The sequence below is a fragment of the Lolium rigidum genome, chromosome 3 (genome assembly GCF_022539505.1).
Source record: "Lolium rigidum isolate FL_2022 chromosome 3, APGP_CSIRO_Lrig_0.1, whole genome shotgun sequence".
In the NCBI taxonomy this organism is placed as follows: domain Eukaryota; kingdom Viridiplantae; phylum Streptophyta; class Magnoliopsida; order Poales; family Poaceae; genus Lolium; species Lolium rigidum.
The window spans coordinates 331,519,883-331,540,073 of NC_061510.1; the positions used below are offsets into that span (position 1 = coordinate 331,519,883).

The 20,191-nt window shown below is 44.6% G+C and overlaps 1 protein-coding gene across 1 annotated transcript; it reads right to left on the reverse strand.

The window, feature by feature from the left end:
* Positions 1-12,376: 12,376 nt before the first annotated feature.
* On the reverse strand, positions 12,377-13,015 carry LOC124700059. The gene has a single exon (XM_047232250.1). It carries the CDS (start codon positions 12,896-12,898, stop codon positions 12,548-12,550), a length of 351 nt encoding a protein of 116 aa, XP_047088206.1. The 5' UTR covers positions 12,899-13,015; the 3' UTR covers positions 12,377-12,547.
* Between the last annotated feature and the right edge of the window lie 7,176 nt (positions 13,016-20,191).

Consider the following 20,191-nt stretch of genomic DNA (forward strand, 5'->3'; position numbering starts at 1 on the left):
AGTGAATTGGTGTTGTGCAGGCAGCTTGAGCCCAGTGGGCTTACAAGTCTTAGAAGAGTGTAATTTGGGCTTCGCCAGATGGTTCTTTCCAAATCTCGTTGGGCTGGACATGACCTCAGCCCTTTGCAATGCTACAAAACAGGTTCGAAGCCTGATTTTTTCTCATCGTGTCACGTCCATTTTTTTCTGGAAGCATCGCAGTGTACAGAAAATCAGAGTGGCAGAGCTTCGAGACTGATGAATTCACCACTACTACTCCATCTATGGTCAAACTCAATCTTTACAAAATTTGACCAATTATGTAGCACATTTTTTTTAAAAGAACTAACATCAGGTTGGGTGGTTAGGAGAGTGGTTGTACCCCCAACTCACCAGAGTTCAAACCCCAGGTTTAATATCTATGTGTCTCATAAAGGTGGAATATTCATTCTGTGGGAGACAACGTTTCCGTCAACAGCGAGGCGTCTGTGGTGACTTCGTCAATTTTAAGATCCAATCCGCCGGTGCTCATAGGGGTAGGGTGTGCGTGTGTGCGTTCATAGGGGTGAGTGTATGCGCGTGTATGTGAGCGTCTGCGTTTGTACTGTATTTCTCGAATCTTTAAAAAAAAAACAGTGGATCATCACCGCGCCCGGGGAAAAACCCTCGAGATCATCCTCTGTGCAATCCATCCACGGGTGACGTCGTTATAGATCAGTAACGGCCGTCTCCCAGTTATGTCGTCGTTCTGATGTGGTGGCCGGCTGGCCGAAACACCACTTTGACATCGATCATCTACAATTTCTTCAACTCCACCTTCCCTGACGGCATTGCCAAGCTCGGTTTGCTCATCATCTTCTTCTTCGACGCTTAGAGCAACTGCGTCGTTACGAAAAAAACGGTTTCCTCTTCCTCCTGACCCCAGTTGGCGATGGTCTCTGAACCTTTATCCTTCCCGAGTCGGGTTGCTTTGTTCACCAGGAGCAGAACCACACGGTCGTCGGTACCTTGTCTGAGTCGATCCGAGTCCGTCGGGCCGGCAACAACGCCTCGATCGATGGCGATAAATAGTAACGGACGGGACGCAACCACGCGAGAATCGGTGTCGATTGATCGCTCTACGAGTCCTCCTCGATCCAGATTTTGCTCGAGACGAGATGGATTCATGGTGGCGTGAGGACTTCGTGGCATTGGAGAAGAAGCTCGTCGAGGCCCTCGGCCGCAAGCAGCAAGGTCAGCGGCCGGTGCCGCTGCCACCTTGCGCCTTCTACGACCTTAACGTGCTCGCCTTCCATCCCCACTCCCCAGCAACTCTGCGGTACGTCCTACTTGCTTGCATCAAATCGATCTCGTTCCTTCGTAAATTGATTGATCGATTGATTGATTTCACAACCCACAGACGAATACAAGAATCCCGCGGGGGATGCTGCGCACGTCTACTTCTTCAGCCCAAGGGATTTGCCATCGGACGGCGGAGAGACCAGACCGCCCGGCACTACCGGTTACCGTGGACGGTGGCACCTGGACGGCCGCATCATCGGCCACAAGACGACCTTCGACTTGTACATCAAAGGCTCCGACACGAGGAGCGAGTGGAGCATGGACGAGTTCAACACCCTAGGGCCTGACGACATCGACCTCGCGCTGCGACGCGTCTACAGACGCGATAAGAGATGGAAGGATGAGGAGCGCCGGCGGCAAAACTCGCCGTGGCCGGTCATGAGGGAGAGGCTGCTCTTACAGTTGCGCACTAGTTTTGCAAGTGCACCCGCGCTTCTCGAAAAGAAGGAGCGCGAGCTAGAAGTAGCTTGGGCCAGGTATTGGAACCAATAAAGTAGTACTGCTTCCCCTGTTATACTGGATCAATAAGACCTTTTTTCTTTAATTTTTTAAAATAAACTAGGTCTACATTCACAACCAAAGTTGCATCGTTGGACGCCTAAGTTGCTCAACCATCCATGAAAATTTATTCGGTGAGCACCAAAGTTGCTTCGCTGGATGCTAAAATTGGGCCGTCACAAACCAAATTTACTCTGTCGAGTACCAAAGTTGCTGCGCAGGATACTAAATTTGCTCGATCAGACGCTAAAGTTGCTCTACAGGGTTCGAAAACTGCGTCGCCGGGCACCAAAATTGCTCTGCAAGGCACTTAAGTTGCTTCATCACACATTGAAATTGCTCCATGGACACAAAAATTGTTGCCGGGCACCAAAGTTGTGCCTTCGTGTACCAAAAAGTGCACATGTTTACCAAAGTTGCTTTGTTCCACATCAAACTTGTGTTTGCACAACAAAATTGCTCTGTCGCGCATCAAAGTTGCTTGTTAAAAGAATTCGTCGAAACATATGAAAATGAGATCTAGTTTTAAAGCTCTCGTCGTGGGGATTTTAGAAGTGAAAACGAATTATAATTTCATCGCACGGTTTAAAAATTACAGTTTTTTTGAGAAAGACACGTAATATCAGCTAGCCTACCATTTCTTTGATAGCTGAACACAACAGCTGTCGTCTAGTGCGTGTGCCTGAAACGTCTGTCTGGCACGCGTCCCGCCGTAAGATTTCAGGAAATAATAAAGGAGACCGTATGCATCTATAGGCTGGGGCATAGCCTCTATTTCAAAAAATAAATAAATAATAGCTCGCTCCGGTGCCTCGTGAAAGCTGTACATGCAACCGACGGCCTACTGTCAGTCCGAGACTCCGAGTCATGGATCAACAATCTCTGTCCACCTCCTTCGACGTGCACATTGCTCTCATCCGTCCTCGTATCACGCATCCTCCTTGGCGCGACCGCCGTGAACCGCGCGCGCGGGAAAAACCCTCGAGATCATCCTCTGCGCAATCCATCCACGGGTGCCGTCATGATTCCATCTCGCCAGCCAGCTACGGATCATTGCTCTGTCGTTATAGATCAATAACGGCCGTCTCCCAATTATTGTCTTCGTTCTGGTGTGGTGGCCGGATGGCCGCAGCACCGCTTTGACATCAGCCCAATTTCTTCTTCTTCGACGCGTAGAGCAACTGTATCGTTACGAGAAAAAAACGGGTTCCTCTTCCTCCCCGACACCAGTTGGTGAGGTGATGGTCTCTGACTTACGCGTCGTGACCCTGAATCTTTAACCTTTCCGAGTCGGCTAGCTTTGTTCACGAGGAGCAGAGCCACACGGTCGTCGCTCGGTTACCTTGTCGGATTCCGTCCGGTCGGCAACGCTTCGATCGATGGCGATAAATAGTAACGGACGGGACGCAATCACGTGAGAATCGGTGTCGATTAACTGCCCTTCGAGTACCCGATCCAGGTTTTGCTCGAGAATCGAGATGGATTCATGGTGGCGCGAGGAATTCACGGCGTTGGAGAAGAAGCTCGTCGAGGCCCTCGGCCGCAGGCAGCAAGGCCACAGCAGCCGGCGCCGCTGCCACCTTGCGCCTTCTACGACCTCAACGTGCTGGCGTTCCATCCCCAGCAACTCTGCGGTACATGATCCTACTTGCTCGCATCAAATCGATTTCGTTCCTTCGTCCTGCAGGCCGGCTGCATAAGTAAACTGATTGATCGATTGATTCCCCAACCTACAGACGAATACAAGAATCCCGCGGGGGATGACGCTCACGTCTACTTCTTCAGCCCAAGGAATCCGCCATCGGACGGCGGAGAGACCAGACCGCCCGGCACTACCGTGGACGGTGGCACCTGGAAAATTTGCTACAGCATCCCCGTCACGGCCCCGGCCCCGGCCGGCGGCATCATCGGCCACAAGACGACCTTGGTCTTGTACGCCGAAGGCTCCGACACGGAGAGCGAGTGGGGCATGGACGAGTTCAACACCCTAGGGCCTGACGACCTCTGCCTGCGACGCGTCTACAGACGCGATAAGAGATGGAAGGATGAGAAGCGCCGGCGGCAAAACTCGCCGTGGCCGGCCATGAGGGAGAGGCTGCTCTTACAGTTGCGCACTAGTTTTGCAAGTGCACCCGCGCTTCTCGAAAAGAAGGAGCGCGAGCTAGAAGTAGCTTGGGCCAGGTATTGGAACCAATAAAGTAGTACTGCTTCCCCTGTTATACTGGATCATAAGATCTTTTTAATTTCTTTATTTTTTAAAATAAACTAGATACACATTTGGCAAATTTTATCAAGTTTTGTCAAGTTGGACCGAAAGTATAGAAACAATAGCAACAAGATACTATAGATTCTACATTGTATCTATTATTAATTAAGAGCAACTCTAGCAGATCTTTTAAATCTCGGCCCGTAAAATCACGATATAGAGCACCGGAAATTCAGTTTTGTTCATGTTTCCAGCCCGTGCAGATCAGATCCCGTAAATACGAACCCATCAACTTGAAATCAAATTTTGCGGGAGAATTAAACTACGAGTTCATCGTCTGTTCTAGTTCGTCGGTGCAATTCAATTATTGAAACCTTAGGAAGGTCGCCGAACCCGCACAAAGCTTGGGACTATCTCCACAACTTAATTGGAGGTTCTCAATAAATTGCCACAAAGGCCTTGCCCTTGAAGAATCTTCACAACTTGATTGGAATCCCCGAGAACACCACAAAGACCACAAAGACCACTAAGCCGTCTAGCGTCCAAAGACTCAAGAGGAACAAGCTCCGGGAACAAGCTCCCGAAGTGAATATCTCACGAACTTTGACCTTCGCGTATCACCGCGGAGAAGTCAAACCGATGCACCAAATGCAATGGCAAGAACACCACAAAGATGATTAAGTACTTCTGTCTCAAATTCTAACAAAGTTACAAAAACTATTGGGGGAATAAGAGAGGAAGAACAAATAAGAGGAGGAACACCAAATTTCTCCAAGATCTAGATCTAGTGGATTACCCTCACAAAGAGAGGAATTTGATTGGTGAATATGTAGATCTAGATCTTCTCTATCTTTCTCTCAAATATATGCAAGATTCATGGGAGAGAGAGAGATAGCAAGCTCAAAGAAGGTCAACAATGGGGGCAAAAACGAGCTGTAACAGTTGGGGAACTTTGGGGAAGAAGACCCCCTTAAATAGGGGCAGAGAAATCTGCCCGTTGGGGCCAAAATCGTGACAGGCCGGCAGTGCCGGGGTGCTCCCGGCGGCAGTTCTAGCCCCCTGTTTTTACCCAAACACTCGATACGAAAACCTTAAGAACTTTTGCATCCGGACTCTGATTTCGATGATCTTGGGCTCGTTGAAATCACAACAACGAGCTCTACAACAATATGCATAGAAACATCATAGTACATCAAGGTAGGATAGAAACAAATGAATAAAGGTTTTACCTATCTATAAAAGACAAACCGGTAAAACCTCCAATATGGAAAATGCAGCAACTTGAGTTAGGAAACTCGGATTTAGGTGAAACCAATTTTGTTGTAAAGATGATGATAAGATCTACCCCACAAAGAGATAAATCTTAAGAACAAGTGGGATATATTTTTCTATGCATTTTAGAGTGAAACCTCTTAATACGAGAAACCGAGAGAAACTCCAATATCGAAAACGCAACAAGTGATTCATGCGGAATCCGTTTTCGATGAACTAGAGCTTGCTATGGGAATAACCACAAGCTATAAATCATCACATGGATAAGATCCAAATAACAACCAAGAAAGATGATGCAAGGATGCAAAGGTTTGAGCTCTCTCCGAACGATACGATCGAGTTAATCACTCGAGAGCGCTCTTGATAGTACGACAACTAAACTATAAACCAGTCTCCAACTACACCATGAGACCGGTAAGAAAGAAACCCTATCAAGAGTAAACCTTAACCTTGCGCGTTCCTCTTGAGCTCGATGATGATGATCTTGACCACAACAAGATGGAACGTCTTTATTGATTGTGCTTACTTGACGAAGTCTTGTGGATTGCTTCTCAATAATCCACCATGGGAGAGCTTCTTCTTCGACGCATCTTCATATATCCATGAACACCATATGGATGGCAAGCTTCAAGCAAATGATCTCTTCGAGTTGGCTCATCTTGAACTTGCACTTCATTTCTTCATTCTTCGTCATGTTTCCATCCATCCACGGGTGCCGTCATGATTCCATCTCGCCAGCCAGCTACGGATCATTGCTCTGTCGTTATAGATCAATAACGGCCGTCTCCCAATTATTGTCTTCGTTCTGGTGTGGTGGCCGGATGGCCGCAGCACCGCTTTGACATCAGCCCAATTTCTTCTTCTTCGACGCGTAGAGCAACCGTATCGTTACGAGAAAAAACGGGTTCCTCTTCCTCCCCGACACCGGTTGGTGAGGTGATGGTCTCCGACTTACGCGTCGTGACCCTGAATCTTTAACCTTTCCGAGTCGGCTAGCTTTGTTCACGAGGAGCGAGCCACACGGTCGTCGCTCGGTTACCTTGTCGGATTCCGTCCGGTCGGCAACGCTTCGATCGATGGCGATAAATAGTAACGGACGGGACGCAATCACGTGAGAATCGGTGTCGATTAACTGCCCTTCGAGTACCCGATCCAGGTTTTGCTCGAGAATCGAGATGGATTCATGGTGGCGCGAGGAATTCACGGCGTTGGAGAAGAAGCTCGTCGAGGCCCTTGGCCGCAGGCAGCAAGGCCACAGCAGCCGGCGTCGCTGCCACCTTGCGCCTTCTACGACCTCAACGTGCTGGCGTTCCATCCCCAGCAACTCTGCGGTACATGATCCTACTTGCTCGCATCAAATCGATTTCGTTCCTTCGTCCTGCAGGCCGGCTGCATAAGTAAACTGATTGATCGATTGATTCCCCAACCTACAGACGAATACAAGAATCCCGCGGGGGATGACGCTCACGTCTACTTCTTCAGCCCAAGGAATCCGCCATCGGACGGCGGAGAGACCAGACCGCCCGGCACTACCGTGGACGGTGGCACCTGGAAAATTTGCTACAGCATCCCCGTCACGGCCCCGGCCCCGGCCGGCGGCATCATCGGCCACAAGACGACCTTGGTCTTGTACGCCGAAGGCTCCGACACGGAGAGCGAGTGGGGCATGGACGAGTTCAACACCCTAGGGCCCGACGACCTCCGCTCGCGACGCGTCTACGGACGCGATAAGAGATGGAAGGATGAGAAGCGCCGGCGGCAAAACTCGCCGTGGCCGGCCATGAGGAGAGGCTGCTCTTACGGTTGCGCACTAGTTTTGCAAGTGCACCCGCGCTTCTCGAAAAGAAGGAGCGCGAGCTAGAAGTAGCTTGGGCCAGGTATTGGAACCAATAAAGTAGTACTTGCTTCCCCGTTATACTCGGATCATAAGATCTTTTTAATTTCTTTATTTTTTAAAATAAACTAGATACACATTTGGCAAATTTTATCAAGTTTTGTCAAGTTGGACCGAAAAGTATAGAAACAATAGCAACAAGATACTATAGATTCTACATTGTATCTATTATTAATTAAGAGCAACTCTAGCAGATCTTTTAAATCTCGGCCCGTAAAATCACGATATAGAGCACCGGAAATTCAGTTTTGTTCATGTTTCCAGCCCGTGCAGATCAGATCCCGTAAATACGAACCCATCAACTTGAAATCAAATTTTGCGGGAGAATTAAACTACGAGTTCATCGTCTGTTCTAGTTCGTCGGTGCAATTCAATTATTGAAACCTTAGGAAGGTCGCCGAACCCGCACAAAGCTTGGGACTATCTCCACAACTTAATTGGAGGTTCTCAATAAATTGCCACAAAGGCCTTGCCCTTGAAGAATCTTCACAACTTGATTGGAATCCCCGAGAACACCACAAAGACCACAAAGACCACTAAGCCGTCTAGCGTCCAAAGACTCAAGAGGAACAAGCTCCGGGAACAAGCTCCCGAAGTGAATATCTCACGAACTTTGACCTTCGCGTATCACCGCGGAGAAGTCAAACCGATGCACCAAATGCAATGGCAAGAACACCACAAAGATGATTAAGTACTTCTGTCTCAAATTCTAACAAAGTTACAAAAACTATTGGGGGAATAAGAGAGGAAGAACAAATAAGAGGAGGAACACCAAATTTCTCCAAGATCTAGATCTAGTGGATTACCCTCACAAAGAGAGGAATTTGATTGGTGAATATGTAGATCTAGATCTTCTCTATCTTTCTCTCAAATATATGCAAGATTCATGGGAGAGAGAGAGATAGCAAGCTCAAAGAAGGTCAACAATGGGGGCAAAAACGAGCTGTAACAGTTGGGGAACTTTGGGGAAGAAGACCCCCTTAAATAGGGGCAGAGAAATCTGCCCGTTGGGGCCAAAATCGTGACAGGCCGGCAGTGCCGGGGTGCTCCCGGCGGCAGTTCTAGCCCCCTGTTTTTACCCAAACACTCGATACGAAAACCTTAAGAACTTTTGCATCCGGACTCTGATTTCGATGATCTTGGGCTCGTTGAAATCACAACAACGAGCTCTACAACAATATGCATAGAAACATCATAGTACATCAAGGTAGGATAGAAACAAATGAATAAAGGTTTTACCTATCTATAAAAGACAAACCGGTAAAACCTCCAATATGGAAAATGCAGCAACTTGAGTTAGGAAACTCGGATTTAGGTGAAACCAATTTTGTTGTAAAGATGATGATAAGATCTACCCCACAAAGAGATAAAATCTTAAGAACAAGTGGGATATATTTTTCTATGCATTTTAGAGTGAAACCTCTTAATACGAGAAACCGAGAGAAACTCCAATATCGAAAACGCAACAAGTGATTCATGCGGAATCCGTTTTCGATGAACTAGAGCTTGCTATGGGAATAACCACAAGCTATAAATCATCACATGGATAAGATCCAAATAACAACCAAGAAAGATGATGCAAGGATGCAAAGGTTTGAGCTCTCTCCGAACGATACGATCGAGTTAATCACTCGAGAGCGCTCTTGATAGTACGACAACTAAACTATAAACCAGTCTCCAACTACACCATGAGACCGGTAAGAAAGAAACCCTATCAAGAGTAAACCTTAACCTTGCGCGTTCCTCTTGAGCTCGATGATGATGATCTTGACCACAACAAGATGGAACGTCTTTATTGATTGTGCTTACTTGACGAAGTCTTGTGGATTGCTTCTCAATAATCCACCATGGGAGAGCTTCTTCTTCGACGCATCTTCATATATCCATGAACACCATATGGATGGCAAGCTTCAAGCAAATGATCTCTTCGAGTTGGCTCATCTTGAACTTGCACTTCATTTCTTCATTCTTCGTCATGTTGATGTCTTGAAGTTAAACTTGAGGGCTCACTTCATCTTCATCTTCAAGACATACTTTACACTTAATATTCTTCATCAATTTATTCTTATTGCAACCTTGAAGCCAACATATGGTTCAAGCATTGCCTATGGACAACTCCTACAAATATAACTCAATGCAAACATTAGTCCATAGGGATTGTCATTAATTACCAAAATCACACATAGGGGCTCCATGCACTTTCAACTATGTACATCATATATTTTACAAAACCAACATGATAAAACCTAATTGTACACGCCCCTTCTAACCTAGTTTTACCAAAAATTGGGCCCCCGAGATATCTCACTAGGGCATGTAGGCGCAACGGCGGGCGGACGGCGACCTCTAGTCATCCTCGAGGATGACGCGCTCGATCTTGATGCGGCGGATGGCGGCCTCCATCTGCGCGGCCTCGAAGGCGCTTACCTGACATGCTGCGGCGGCTTCCTCGCGCCTGCACGCAGTGGCAGCCTTGGCCTCGCGGGCCGCCACGATTGCGGCCACCTCCTCCTCGTTGTTGTCAACGTAGTCGCCGTTGTTGAACCACTTTGTGGGCGCCTCCTCCTCGTCCAAGGTTGCCTCGTCGTTGGATGTTGAGGGAGAGCGACGGCAGCGACGACCTGCGGAGGACGACCCCTCGCCAGAAATGGCGTACCAGGCGAGCTTCCCTGGCGGCACGGGGCACAAGTTGGTCCATCGCTGTGCGCTGCGCTTCCGTGCTGCCTCGGAGTGCACCCATTTCGCGCACTCCTCCGCGCTGCTGAAGACCGGTGGCTCGCTATGCGATGGGGAGCTTTCGTCCCCAATCCGATTGCACCTCTATCTGAACTCCTGTTGCTAGGCATTTAGTGCCCGCGGTGGGTGCGACTGATGCGGCGGAATTTCTTGCCGGAGCGTGGGTGCGGATGCGGCGGAGTGGCGAATGCGGCGGTAGGAAAGTAGGATTTCAACCCGTACGTGCTGCATCGGCCTCTATATATACCGGCCGCGCTGACGATTTCAATACGGGAGGTGCATGATTGGCGACCCAAATGAGTGAGACTGTAAAGCTGCTGGAAAGATATGTATTTGTGCTGTTTTACAAAATCTGCTAGAGTTGCTCTAAAGAGTGTCTAGATACATCTAATTTTAGGTAAACTTGCGACATTCTTTTATGAATAAAGGTAGTATAAAATTTGATTTTGACTAAATGGAGGGAGTAGTATGATATTTTGTGTCAACTTTATCAAAATTTAGGTGTATTAGATATATCTAAAAAAAATTCAAAGTTGAGACATCTTTTTACAGAGACGGAGGAAGTAATTTTTTGAATTAGATTCAACCTAGTATATCAATTATGCATAATAATATAAATCATGTATCACTGGAGTAAGTTTGGTCAACAATAAATTTCGACAGTCATGGATCGATCCTCTCTATCCAGTGCCCACCACCCCCTCAATGTGCACATTGCTCTCATCCTACTGTCCTTGCCATTACGCATCCTCCTTGGCGCGACCGCCGTGAACAGCGGGGGGAGAGCCCCGAGATCATCCTCTGGCCTCTACATCATCTGATCCCATCCAATTGCGCAACCCAGTGCGGTGGCAGCAGCAATCCTCCGGTGACTCATTGGCAATGAGTCATTGCCCATTAGCGCTCTCACAATTATTTCCTTCTTCCTTCGGCATCCACGAATGCCGTCATGATTCCAGTTCGCCAGCTACAGTTCATTGCTCGGCACAGATTCGCTGTCGTTTGATCGCTAACGGCCGGGCCGGTTTGAAATGGTGTGACCGCATGGAGGGAGACAGGCTGGGTTTGGGAGGGAGCGGGCGGCATGTACGCCAGGTGCTCGACGGTTTGCCCAGGCAGACCAACAGGTGTGTTTTTTTCTTATGCCGGGCATTTCTACTTCGCAGAGGACCATGTAGCTAGTGTCTCCCTACCATGTTGAGCTGTCCCTTTCTTGATCACGCTGCGAAAAATCATTGCAAAAATTTGTCCCACAAATGCTCGTGTGGCGCGCAGGTGCGTGTGTGACTGTGTGTTCATGTCTGAGCTTTGGGATGACATTGCTGCACCACTTTTACCATATGTCTGACGACAACTTCAAATTAACACTCCCTGAAAACTTGGTGTTCATAAACTGCATCTGTATGCCATTTTTTAATTGTGGTACAATGGTCAAAGATGGATTCTCCTCTTTTTTTTTGTCTCGTGCTTAATGTGTTGACCAAAATTAGATGTTAAAAACTATTTAAATGATTTGCAACTCAAAATAATACTGTAGTATATTTTTTCTTCTCGTTACGAAATAGAACTTTACGTCTATGACCGTGAACAGCACCACTAACACACTAATAGGTTGTAAAGTCTCCTTCCATGTCTTTACACATAGGCAAATCTTTTGATAACAGTTCAACGCCTGTTGATCGTGGAGTCGTTGGCAAAAGATAGATGGAAGAAAACAAATCCATTCCATGTAATCCGAATATCAGTCCGTAGCTTTATATACTGTCCAATATATGCAGTTTTTGGACCATGAATTGAGCTGATATCACTGTTGCAATTCTACTTAAGCAGTTCCTCAATTTAGCCATTAATTATCAGCTATGACATAGTCACAGTTTTCTTTGTAAGCATGGTACAGTACTGTAAACTGTAAAAACCAACTTGGAAATAGATAGATTCCTTGGTGCTCTATCGCTATTTTAAGGACTGTTGGACCGGTAGATGCAGAGGTTTGAATAAAAAAATTGTGTCTTCAAATAGTTCTCAGTCTGTTCGTAATGTGGCCATACACTCATCTGAAATACGCACAGTACTGCAATATTGATAGCAAAGTGTACCTGCTTTGATCAGTTATCACTATTATGTGAATAACGGAACGACCAAAACAGCATCACTGCTGAGCACAGTGGAGTGATGCAACTACAGCCACCAGCTCTGGGTAATACCGGCTAGATGTCTTGATTCTTGTTGTAGCGTCTCCATCGGAAGTCAAGTCAGACACAGCGAGTATTGTGAACAATGTTGCTTGCACATGCTAACCTCCTCCCTGTCTTTGTTAGGTTCCAACAAGAAACTAATTAATTCATCTAAGTATACCTTCGCGACCCATGATTGCTTTCTGAACATAAAGAGCAGGCAACACCGTTTGTTATGGAAAAAAAAAGGATAGCAGCACCAGTTGAAGAGGAATATCAAAGCCAAATACCACTAGCATCTATTTTCAAGAAATCTTATGACTTATGTACATTCTGAACTCTTGCCATAATAAGAACATAAGCCAAGACTTACAAATGGAACAAAAGACTTAAGGCTGAGAAGAGCACTAGCCAATCTACAAGCCACAGGAATGGTGTGTTCCTTCATCAATATAATGAAACGGATGATTCATCTCCAACTTGCGCACTACTGTACTTCTTGGAGGTGTCTGGCTTCGACAAGTCGCCGGACCGCCTCCGGAGCATCTGACGCATGCCGTCAGCCACCCGGACGGCGGGGTTGGACTTGAACTTCTTGCAGAACGCCATGTGCGCCCTCACAGCTTCCTCCACTCCTGGATGAGCCTGCTTCTTCCTGCTAGCCTCGTCCCTCACAGCCTCACAGCATAGCCCACACAGCCATTGGCCATAGAAGCTTGCTTTCACACTGGTAATGTAGTCCTGGGTGCAGTCCTCCCTCAGGCCACAACACTCGCACTTGACTGACTCTATCTCCATTGCTGCTGCTTTTGCTCTGTGCTGGCCTTGGTTTCTTGGAGGCTATTTGTAGGGAGGTTATTATGGTTGTGAGGGCAGGGGTGTGGAGAGGGTGTATTTATGATTGGAAGGTATTGGTGCATGTTCTGAGGTGAGAGATTTGAGACAGAGTTAGTTGGGTGTGAGGCCTCATTTGCTGTCCTTTTCCTGGCATTAAAAAACTCTGGCATCAGTTGGTGGCTAGAAAGGGTTGCGGTTGCTGTTGCTGTGGGAATTTGGGGGGCCTCTCCCCTTCCACACAGAAATGCAAAGTTTGTCCCTTCGCTGAGTTGTTTTCCCTGCTGATCAACCCACCCTTGCCACCTAGTATATATGTTTTTCTGGTAAAAGGATTTGGTCCTTTGTCATGTTTCAGTTTTCTTGAGTTTCCTGTAGGTATGGATTTCTAAAAGGTTTGAGCAACATAGTTCTGTTTCTGATAACATGAGCCAACCAGCTGCCAGATATAGAGAGGACGTCTCACCCTGCTACGAGATTAGGTTTTATGCACTAACACAAGTCAGTCCATAAACTCAAGGTGCCGTAGAAACATAACAGATCTTTCTGCCCATAACTCAAAAGGAGAGTATTTGACCTGGATGTTCTTGTCAGTAAATATCGTCCATGTTTTTTCGCCTTTTATAAGGGACATATTGGTTCACAGTTTGTTCTTAGGATAGTCTGAGGTATCTCCTTGCATAATTATGAGTTTGCATATCATGGAGGATGTACACATACTCCACCCACAAACACAAGTCATTTTTTATGTATCATGGCCTCAATGGAATACTTTGGTTATAGTATTTTTTCTGGGAAACTATTTTTCTGTCATAATATGCTAGCAAAATGAAATGTAGACCTTGAAAGTATTTTGAATAATAAATTCACTAACATTTGTTTCATGTTGTTAATATGTAAATATATGGCTAGTAATTATTTAATGAATTACCATAGAGGATAGATCCATATTGTTTCCACCAGCGACGTATGATTATTAGAGCTGCAGGGTAGTAATGTAGTATCATGTTATCAAAGCCTTTCTATTAAAAAAAGTTTGTTACCTTAGTCGGTTGACACCTCTTTTCATGAATGATGGCAAATGGCTTCCACGATTTAGACTGGGCCATGGAATCTTTGTTTCGTGGTGATTTTTTCCCCACAAATTGAATTGCTCATTGCATTATAAAATCATGAATTAGATGATCAAGCATGTTAACTATGATTGCTTGAATTGTTTTGTTGGTAAACAAACTTAAGATAACTAAAAAAATAGTGAAGGCTCCATTGAAGATTTAAAAAAAAACTCAGTTTATGGAAGTGCGTGCTTATTTGATTATTTCCTTTTAATATCAGTAGATGTTGTCATTTGTTCCCTCTGAAGAAATGTCATCTTTTGTTTCTTGTAAGGTGCCACTATTACTATTAGGATGGGCCATTACATTTCTTATGTATATGGTGCTGTAGCACTAGTCTAGTGTCTTGACTCTTTGACAACAGTCTGAGATATATCTTATGTTGGTACCTGAGCATATCAATAAGATTTGGGAAAGGTATAGGAAAACTCTGTACCTATGCACTTTCGTACTACTAGAAAATAATAACCGCATTCTATGAGACTCATTTTCATTAAATAGATATTAGATTGAAAATTTTATTTATAAGAAGATCTGAAACTATTTTTGAATATTATATATCTACTAGAATTATAAGAATAAATTACAATTTTAAAGACCCCCATAAATCCAATGTATTGCATGAATCCTCCATCAGAACTTGATCAGCTCCTTGAAACCCTACTCTTATGCTCCAGTGTAACATTTTATTTCCAGTTTGAACTATACCTTTTGTTAAAGGGTACCAGCCAGTATGAGAATTTAACTTGGCATAAGAAATGGACATGTATGATGCGACATAATTTTACCATCTCACTCTCCAAACTCCACTTTCCCTTTTGCTTCCGGGCGCTGTCCTTTGGCGGCGGATGCCATTGTGTGCTGCCTTACATTCTGACTTGCTCACATGTATTTTTCACAGACCATTCCACATTAATAGGCTTCTTCTGTTACTATCGGGAAGAGTCTTTGGCTACTGCCATACCATCTATCTTTTCCTTATCAGCTAAACAGCAATATCGACTGAACAAAAGTATATATGTGTTTGATCCTCACAGGTACACTTCCTGACTGTTTGATTAAGGGCAAGGCCTATCTCAACATTCATTCTATGTTGGTATTTCCAAAATTTAACCACATTTGGTTAGTGCATATATACTCCATTATGCTAATTAGGAAGCTATACCAAACATCTGTCACTGTCTTCCATTTAAATATTTTTTGTAAGCACATGGTGCTTCTTCTTTTTGCAAACTGGTTGACAGCTGGATATTAGGTCTGCATTTTATACTGGCCATAGGTAGGCTCATATCCAGACTACGTAATGATTTTGCTCCCTGGCATGATGCTCAGCCTAGGCACATAGTGCGGGCAGTATACAAGTTGTTCCACGTCAATTTCAATTTGTGGTGCCATAAATTTCCTAGTCCCTTTCATGCCATATGCTACTCAGGCCCATACACGTGATGCTACTCAATTGCAGGCCATCTTCTATGAAAACGTCACTGTTATTCTGATAGGGTGCGAGCGTAATTGGGTGGAGAGAGTTTGAGTGGAACTCAAGTTATTAATGTTTGCATGTTCGTTTCCAAGAAGATTACACAAGTACCCAGAGAAAGTGAGGTGAGATATATCCATACCTAGAGGCATTTCACTACCGATCGTGTTGAAACTTCGTAAGACTTTTTCTTTATCTGCTAATTAACTTGCGTAGTAATTAGCAGAACTGTAATAAAAACTGGTTAAAACTGTAAACCGTGTGAGTGCCTTTGCATCTTCTTCCTGTAGCATGTACTTAGGCCCATACACGTGATGCTACTCAATTGCAGGCCATCTTCTATGAAAACGTCACTGTTATTCTGATAGGGTGCGAGCGTAATTGGGTGGAGAGAGTTTGAGTGGAACGCAAGTTATTAATGTTTGCATGTTCGTTTCCAAGAAGATTACACAAGTACCCAGAGAAAGTGAGGTGAGATATATCCATACCTAGAGGCATTTCACTACCGATCGTGTTGAAACTTCGTAAGACTTTTTCTTAGGTAGATTCTTGTTTTCATCTCAACTCCAAGATCTACATGTTTGTCAAACTTTGGTTAACAGATCTGTCTAGTAAAAATAACTGAGAGCTACAAAAGGCCAGTTTGCATGTCATGTGCACTAGTGCAGGACTAGTGCAGCTAGTCATACCACATCTTCCATTAACTGAATTGATGTTGTAATTGTATACATATAAAGGCGAATTTCTGGATTATGGGATAAGTTTTTGAAGTTATAGCCAGAAGTTGAACATAAATCACCGCACATGATGCCGCTGTTTGAAAGCTGGACCATAAATCTTAGTTGGTGCTAAAGTGAAGTACTTCTAGGTATTCTTTTTTTCCACCATGAGCTTCTTCTGCTTCTATAAATTCTAATAGAGAAAAGGAAAACCTAAAATTCAAGAAGAATTAAAGCCAATGAGACAGGCTATTTTTCTAGTGGGGCTAGCATAACAAGGTCAAAAGCCTAGATAAGGTGGCTAAACTCACTGTAATCATCAAATTGTTTGAAACTGAAGGCTAGAAGCCATGTTGGAAATCTAGAGCGTCAGCGCTTCAAAGGTGCACACACTTAAATTTCATCTTTCGTACTAATTAACAAAGAGAGAAAAGGAGTAAAGGACTAGTGCTTCTTTAATCACTTAAAATTCAAACGAATACTGCTTCTCATCATTGGGAAGAATAAAAGGTATATGCAACGTATACGTCCATCATTAGTTCCAGTCAATGTTGCCACTTCAGTGTCCTTATCCGTTGTCTCATGGGGGGAGTGGAATGACGGAGACACAGTGACAGTGAAGCATCAGGGCCATGGCCATTTGGTGGCTGCATTTCACAGTCATCCAAGGCCACGTCTGCGCACATATATTATTATCCTCTTTTCACGGCCACTAATAACTAATTTGGATCCCTGGATTCAGGTACTGTTCCATCCTCTCCACAAGATGAATGGAATGGGGACCTGTGGGCGCCAATGGATGAGAATTGAGAAGAGAAGACAGGATCAGACACTCAGCCATGCCTGATGCAGGTCTGCGTCCCGAGACGAGCCATGCACCGCAACCGCAACATGGCCCCGTCTGGACAGGAGGGGATGGGGACACCCTGCGCGCTTGATAGGCTGCGACCTGCAATCACGCGCTGATTAACTGAAGCCATGTGATGTGTGCGAACTGCGCATCATGTGTACGTGCTAACTCTGGTTCAGGCCACATGTATTTATCCCCATGCCCGCCGCAGGAACAAGAAGATACTGGCACTGGCGACCTGTAGCGTGCACTTCCATGTGATGCGAGCGAGACGACGGGGCGGTTTCTCGGCCAAACTGCGGACTGGTATGGGAGCTACAGCCGCTTTTGTCGTCGTGAGATTCGTGAAGCACTTCATGGACACGGCCTCCTCTTTATGTCCTCTTTTGTAGATATGTTTGATGCTGTTACTGTGGGTGACACACAGGTCACAAGATTTTTCAGGCACTTCAGGAAAAAGTGATGCTCGGCTTTGGAAACCAAGTCGTGAATGTGGTGGCCGCTGCTCACATGATAACAGTGATTCTTATCCTACACAGGCGTACTTGGGACTGCATATTTATGGCCATCGTCTTCTGGCCTTCTGGGGCGGGGTTCAAGCTGGCAGCTGCACTTGTGTTGGCGAAAATGTAATAATCCTTTTTTTTTGGAAAATGATATACTAGGACAAGCCTACCTTGTAATGCACACACTGCTAGCTGATAGCCTCACAAAGTGACACTGCATTCTCATGATCAGCCATGCCGTGGCTACTGCCTACTGGATTCATTATGTCATGTCAGGGGGTTTAGGCGCCATGATTAATTTGACTTTTGTCTACTAATCACCATCGGAAACAGGAAGTGCAGAACATGCTCTCTGCCCTGCAGATTCTCCGTCTGATCGGGAGATAAGTTTCTTATCATCAGCTCCCCGTTTCTTTCTCTGTCTTTGTTATCAGCTTTCGATCTCTGCATTTGTTTAGTTTGTTCGGCTTAGCCGTATCCATCCGTCCATGGTTCGGCGCACATGCCAATGATAGGGCACATTGTAGCTGCTTAGGCGTAAGGTGCCATAACCATGCAGATCATGATGCTATCTAGTCTGACGGATACTGATATCTTGGTTCGGTACTATGATTAGGAAGATATATGACTTGAACCTCAAAGACTCTCCCCACATGATTTGACATTTTCGCGTTGTAATTGATTTTTTTTTTTTTGCTACCATAAAGATAAAAACAGCCAGGATAACAAGAGGAGCAACTTGTCGCCTTTTATGTGTTTTTGGAGGTAAAAAGGAAGAAGGGGAGTATGGGAATGCATGAATTTGTGTGATAACCACTTTTCGACAGTCCAAAACAGCAGCTAGAGCTGAAGCTTCTCGGCAAGCAAGTGTTTCCAGAACAGTCGGGTCAGTAATACCCAAACTAACCATCGGTGATGGTCCAAGATAAAGATCATCCTCACTTCTACAAACTGCACTATAAGGGACAATATTTGTCAGCATGGACACTGCCTTATAAACTTTAATTTTTTACATGACCCACCGGCGGAGGGGTCCATATCGAATTTGAAAGATTCCGACTGCTTGCTTGAGATTAAGAATCTGCTGATGGTCTTGTTTCATTTAGCCCGGATATGGAACGCCGCACAAACATATGTGTAGACATGGGAGACAAAAATTCATCCTCATGAATGGCCTTCCCTCGTGCATACCAGATAGCCCACAGAGTGACTATAAAGGATATAAACTCTGCATGATAGATAGAGTTAATCATCGAGAAAAGCCACCTCCGGTTAAGTTGTAAAATTCATATGCTCCATCTCCTCATTAGCCAATGCCCAAACACATCTGGCCATATGACAATCCAATAAGGAGTGCCTCTATGAATCTTCCATTCCACATAACTTGCAAGGACTTGTGGTTGATATATGTTTCTATGATGTATCAGATAATTGGAAGGCAAGGGACTGAGCAAGGCGCCACAAGAAAATTTTAATTTTTGATGGGACCTAAAAAAACCAGATTTTCGTTCAAGTTTTCTCCTCAATATGAGTAATTGATGTGCCTACATTTCCGTCAATTCATGCTTAGTATTGTAGGAAGGCATGGCTTCACAGAAAAGCAGGCACATCGAGTACATAGAGGTATAGAGCATATCGCTTGAACCTTCATCGGAAGTAATTATTTTTCTAGCTTTTCACAATCCCATGTCGAAAATGCGTGCCTAGTATCAGCTACTCATGAACCTGACATTGGCCCGGGCCCTAAATCCATATTTCCATGCGTTCAAAAATTCCATGCATTTTTTTTGCATGTAGAGGATGCACGTATATGTTTGTACAATTTTTCATATCAAATTCAAAATTATGTAGCTTAGGCGAAAGTGACAAATTCTGAATAAATAGCTAATTAAAGGAAACTCATAAGGGTCGATACACTATGTAATTTAATGCCAGACTAAGTAATATCGGGGTCAGAGTACCGAAGTCCAGAAAATCCCCTTTAATCCCATGTTTGTTTTTTAATTTTTTTTTCAGAAAATGTTTGTGTTTTAACTGGAAAAGAACTTGTCCAAACGAAGCTATTCAGAATGTTGAAGTGTGTTTGGCCCATGGATGTTTTTTTTCTTTTGAGTAAACGTGTGGCCCATGACTGATGGCCTATGTAGAGATCTTGGTATCCTGGGCTTCGATGAATAGAGTTAGGAAGGTGGGCTGAACCTAAACTAGCCCTGGTGAACGGAGGAAGTCCTTTTCCATGGTGAACCAGGCGCCGCACACCCCAGACGGATGGTTTGGGCCGGCCCAATATTTCCGTTCTTTATTTTTTCTTTTCTTTTTCTGTCTTTTATTTTTACCTTTTTTAAAAGCTAAAAATATTTATAATGCGAAGTTTTACAAAAAAAATTAATTTTTTTCTTTCGAAAATACGTTCTTTTGTTCTAAATATTTTCAAATTTAGAACATTTTTTCCAAAATTTCAATTTTAATTTTTTATTTCAAAATTTGAACATTTTTGGATACGAACAGAAACTTAATTTGAACATTTTTGAATATGAACAAAAATTTAATTTGAACATTTTTTAATATGAACAAAAAATTAATTTGAACA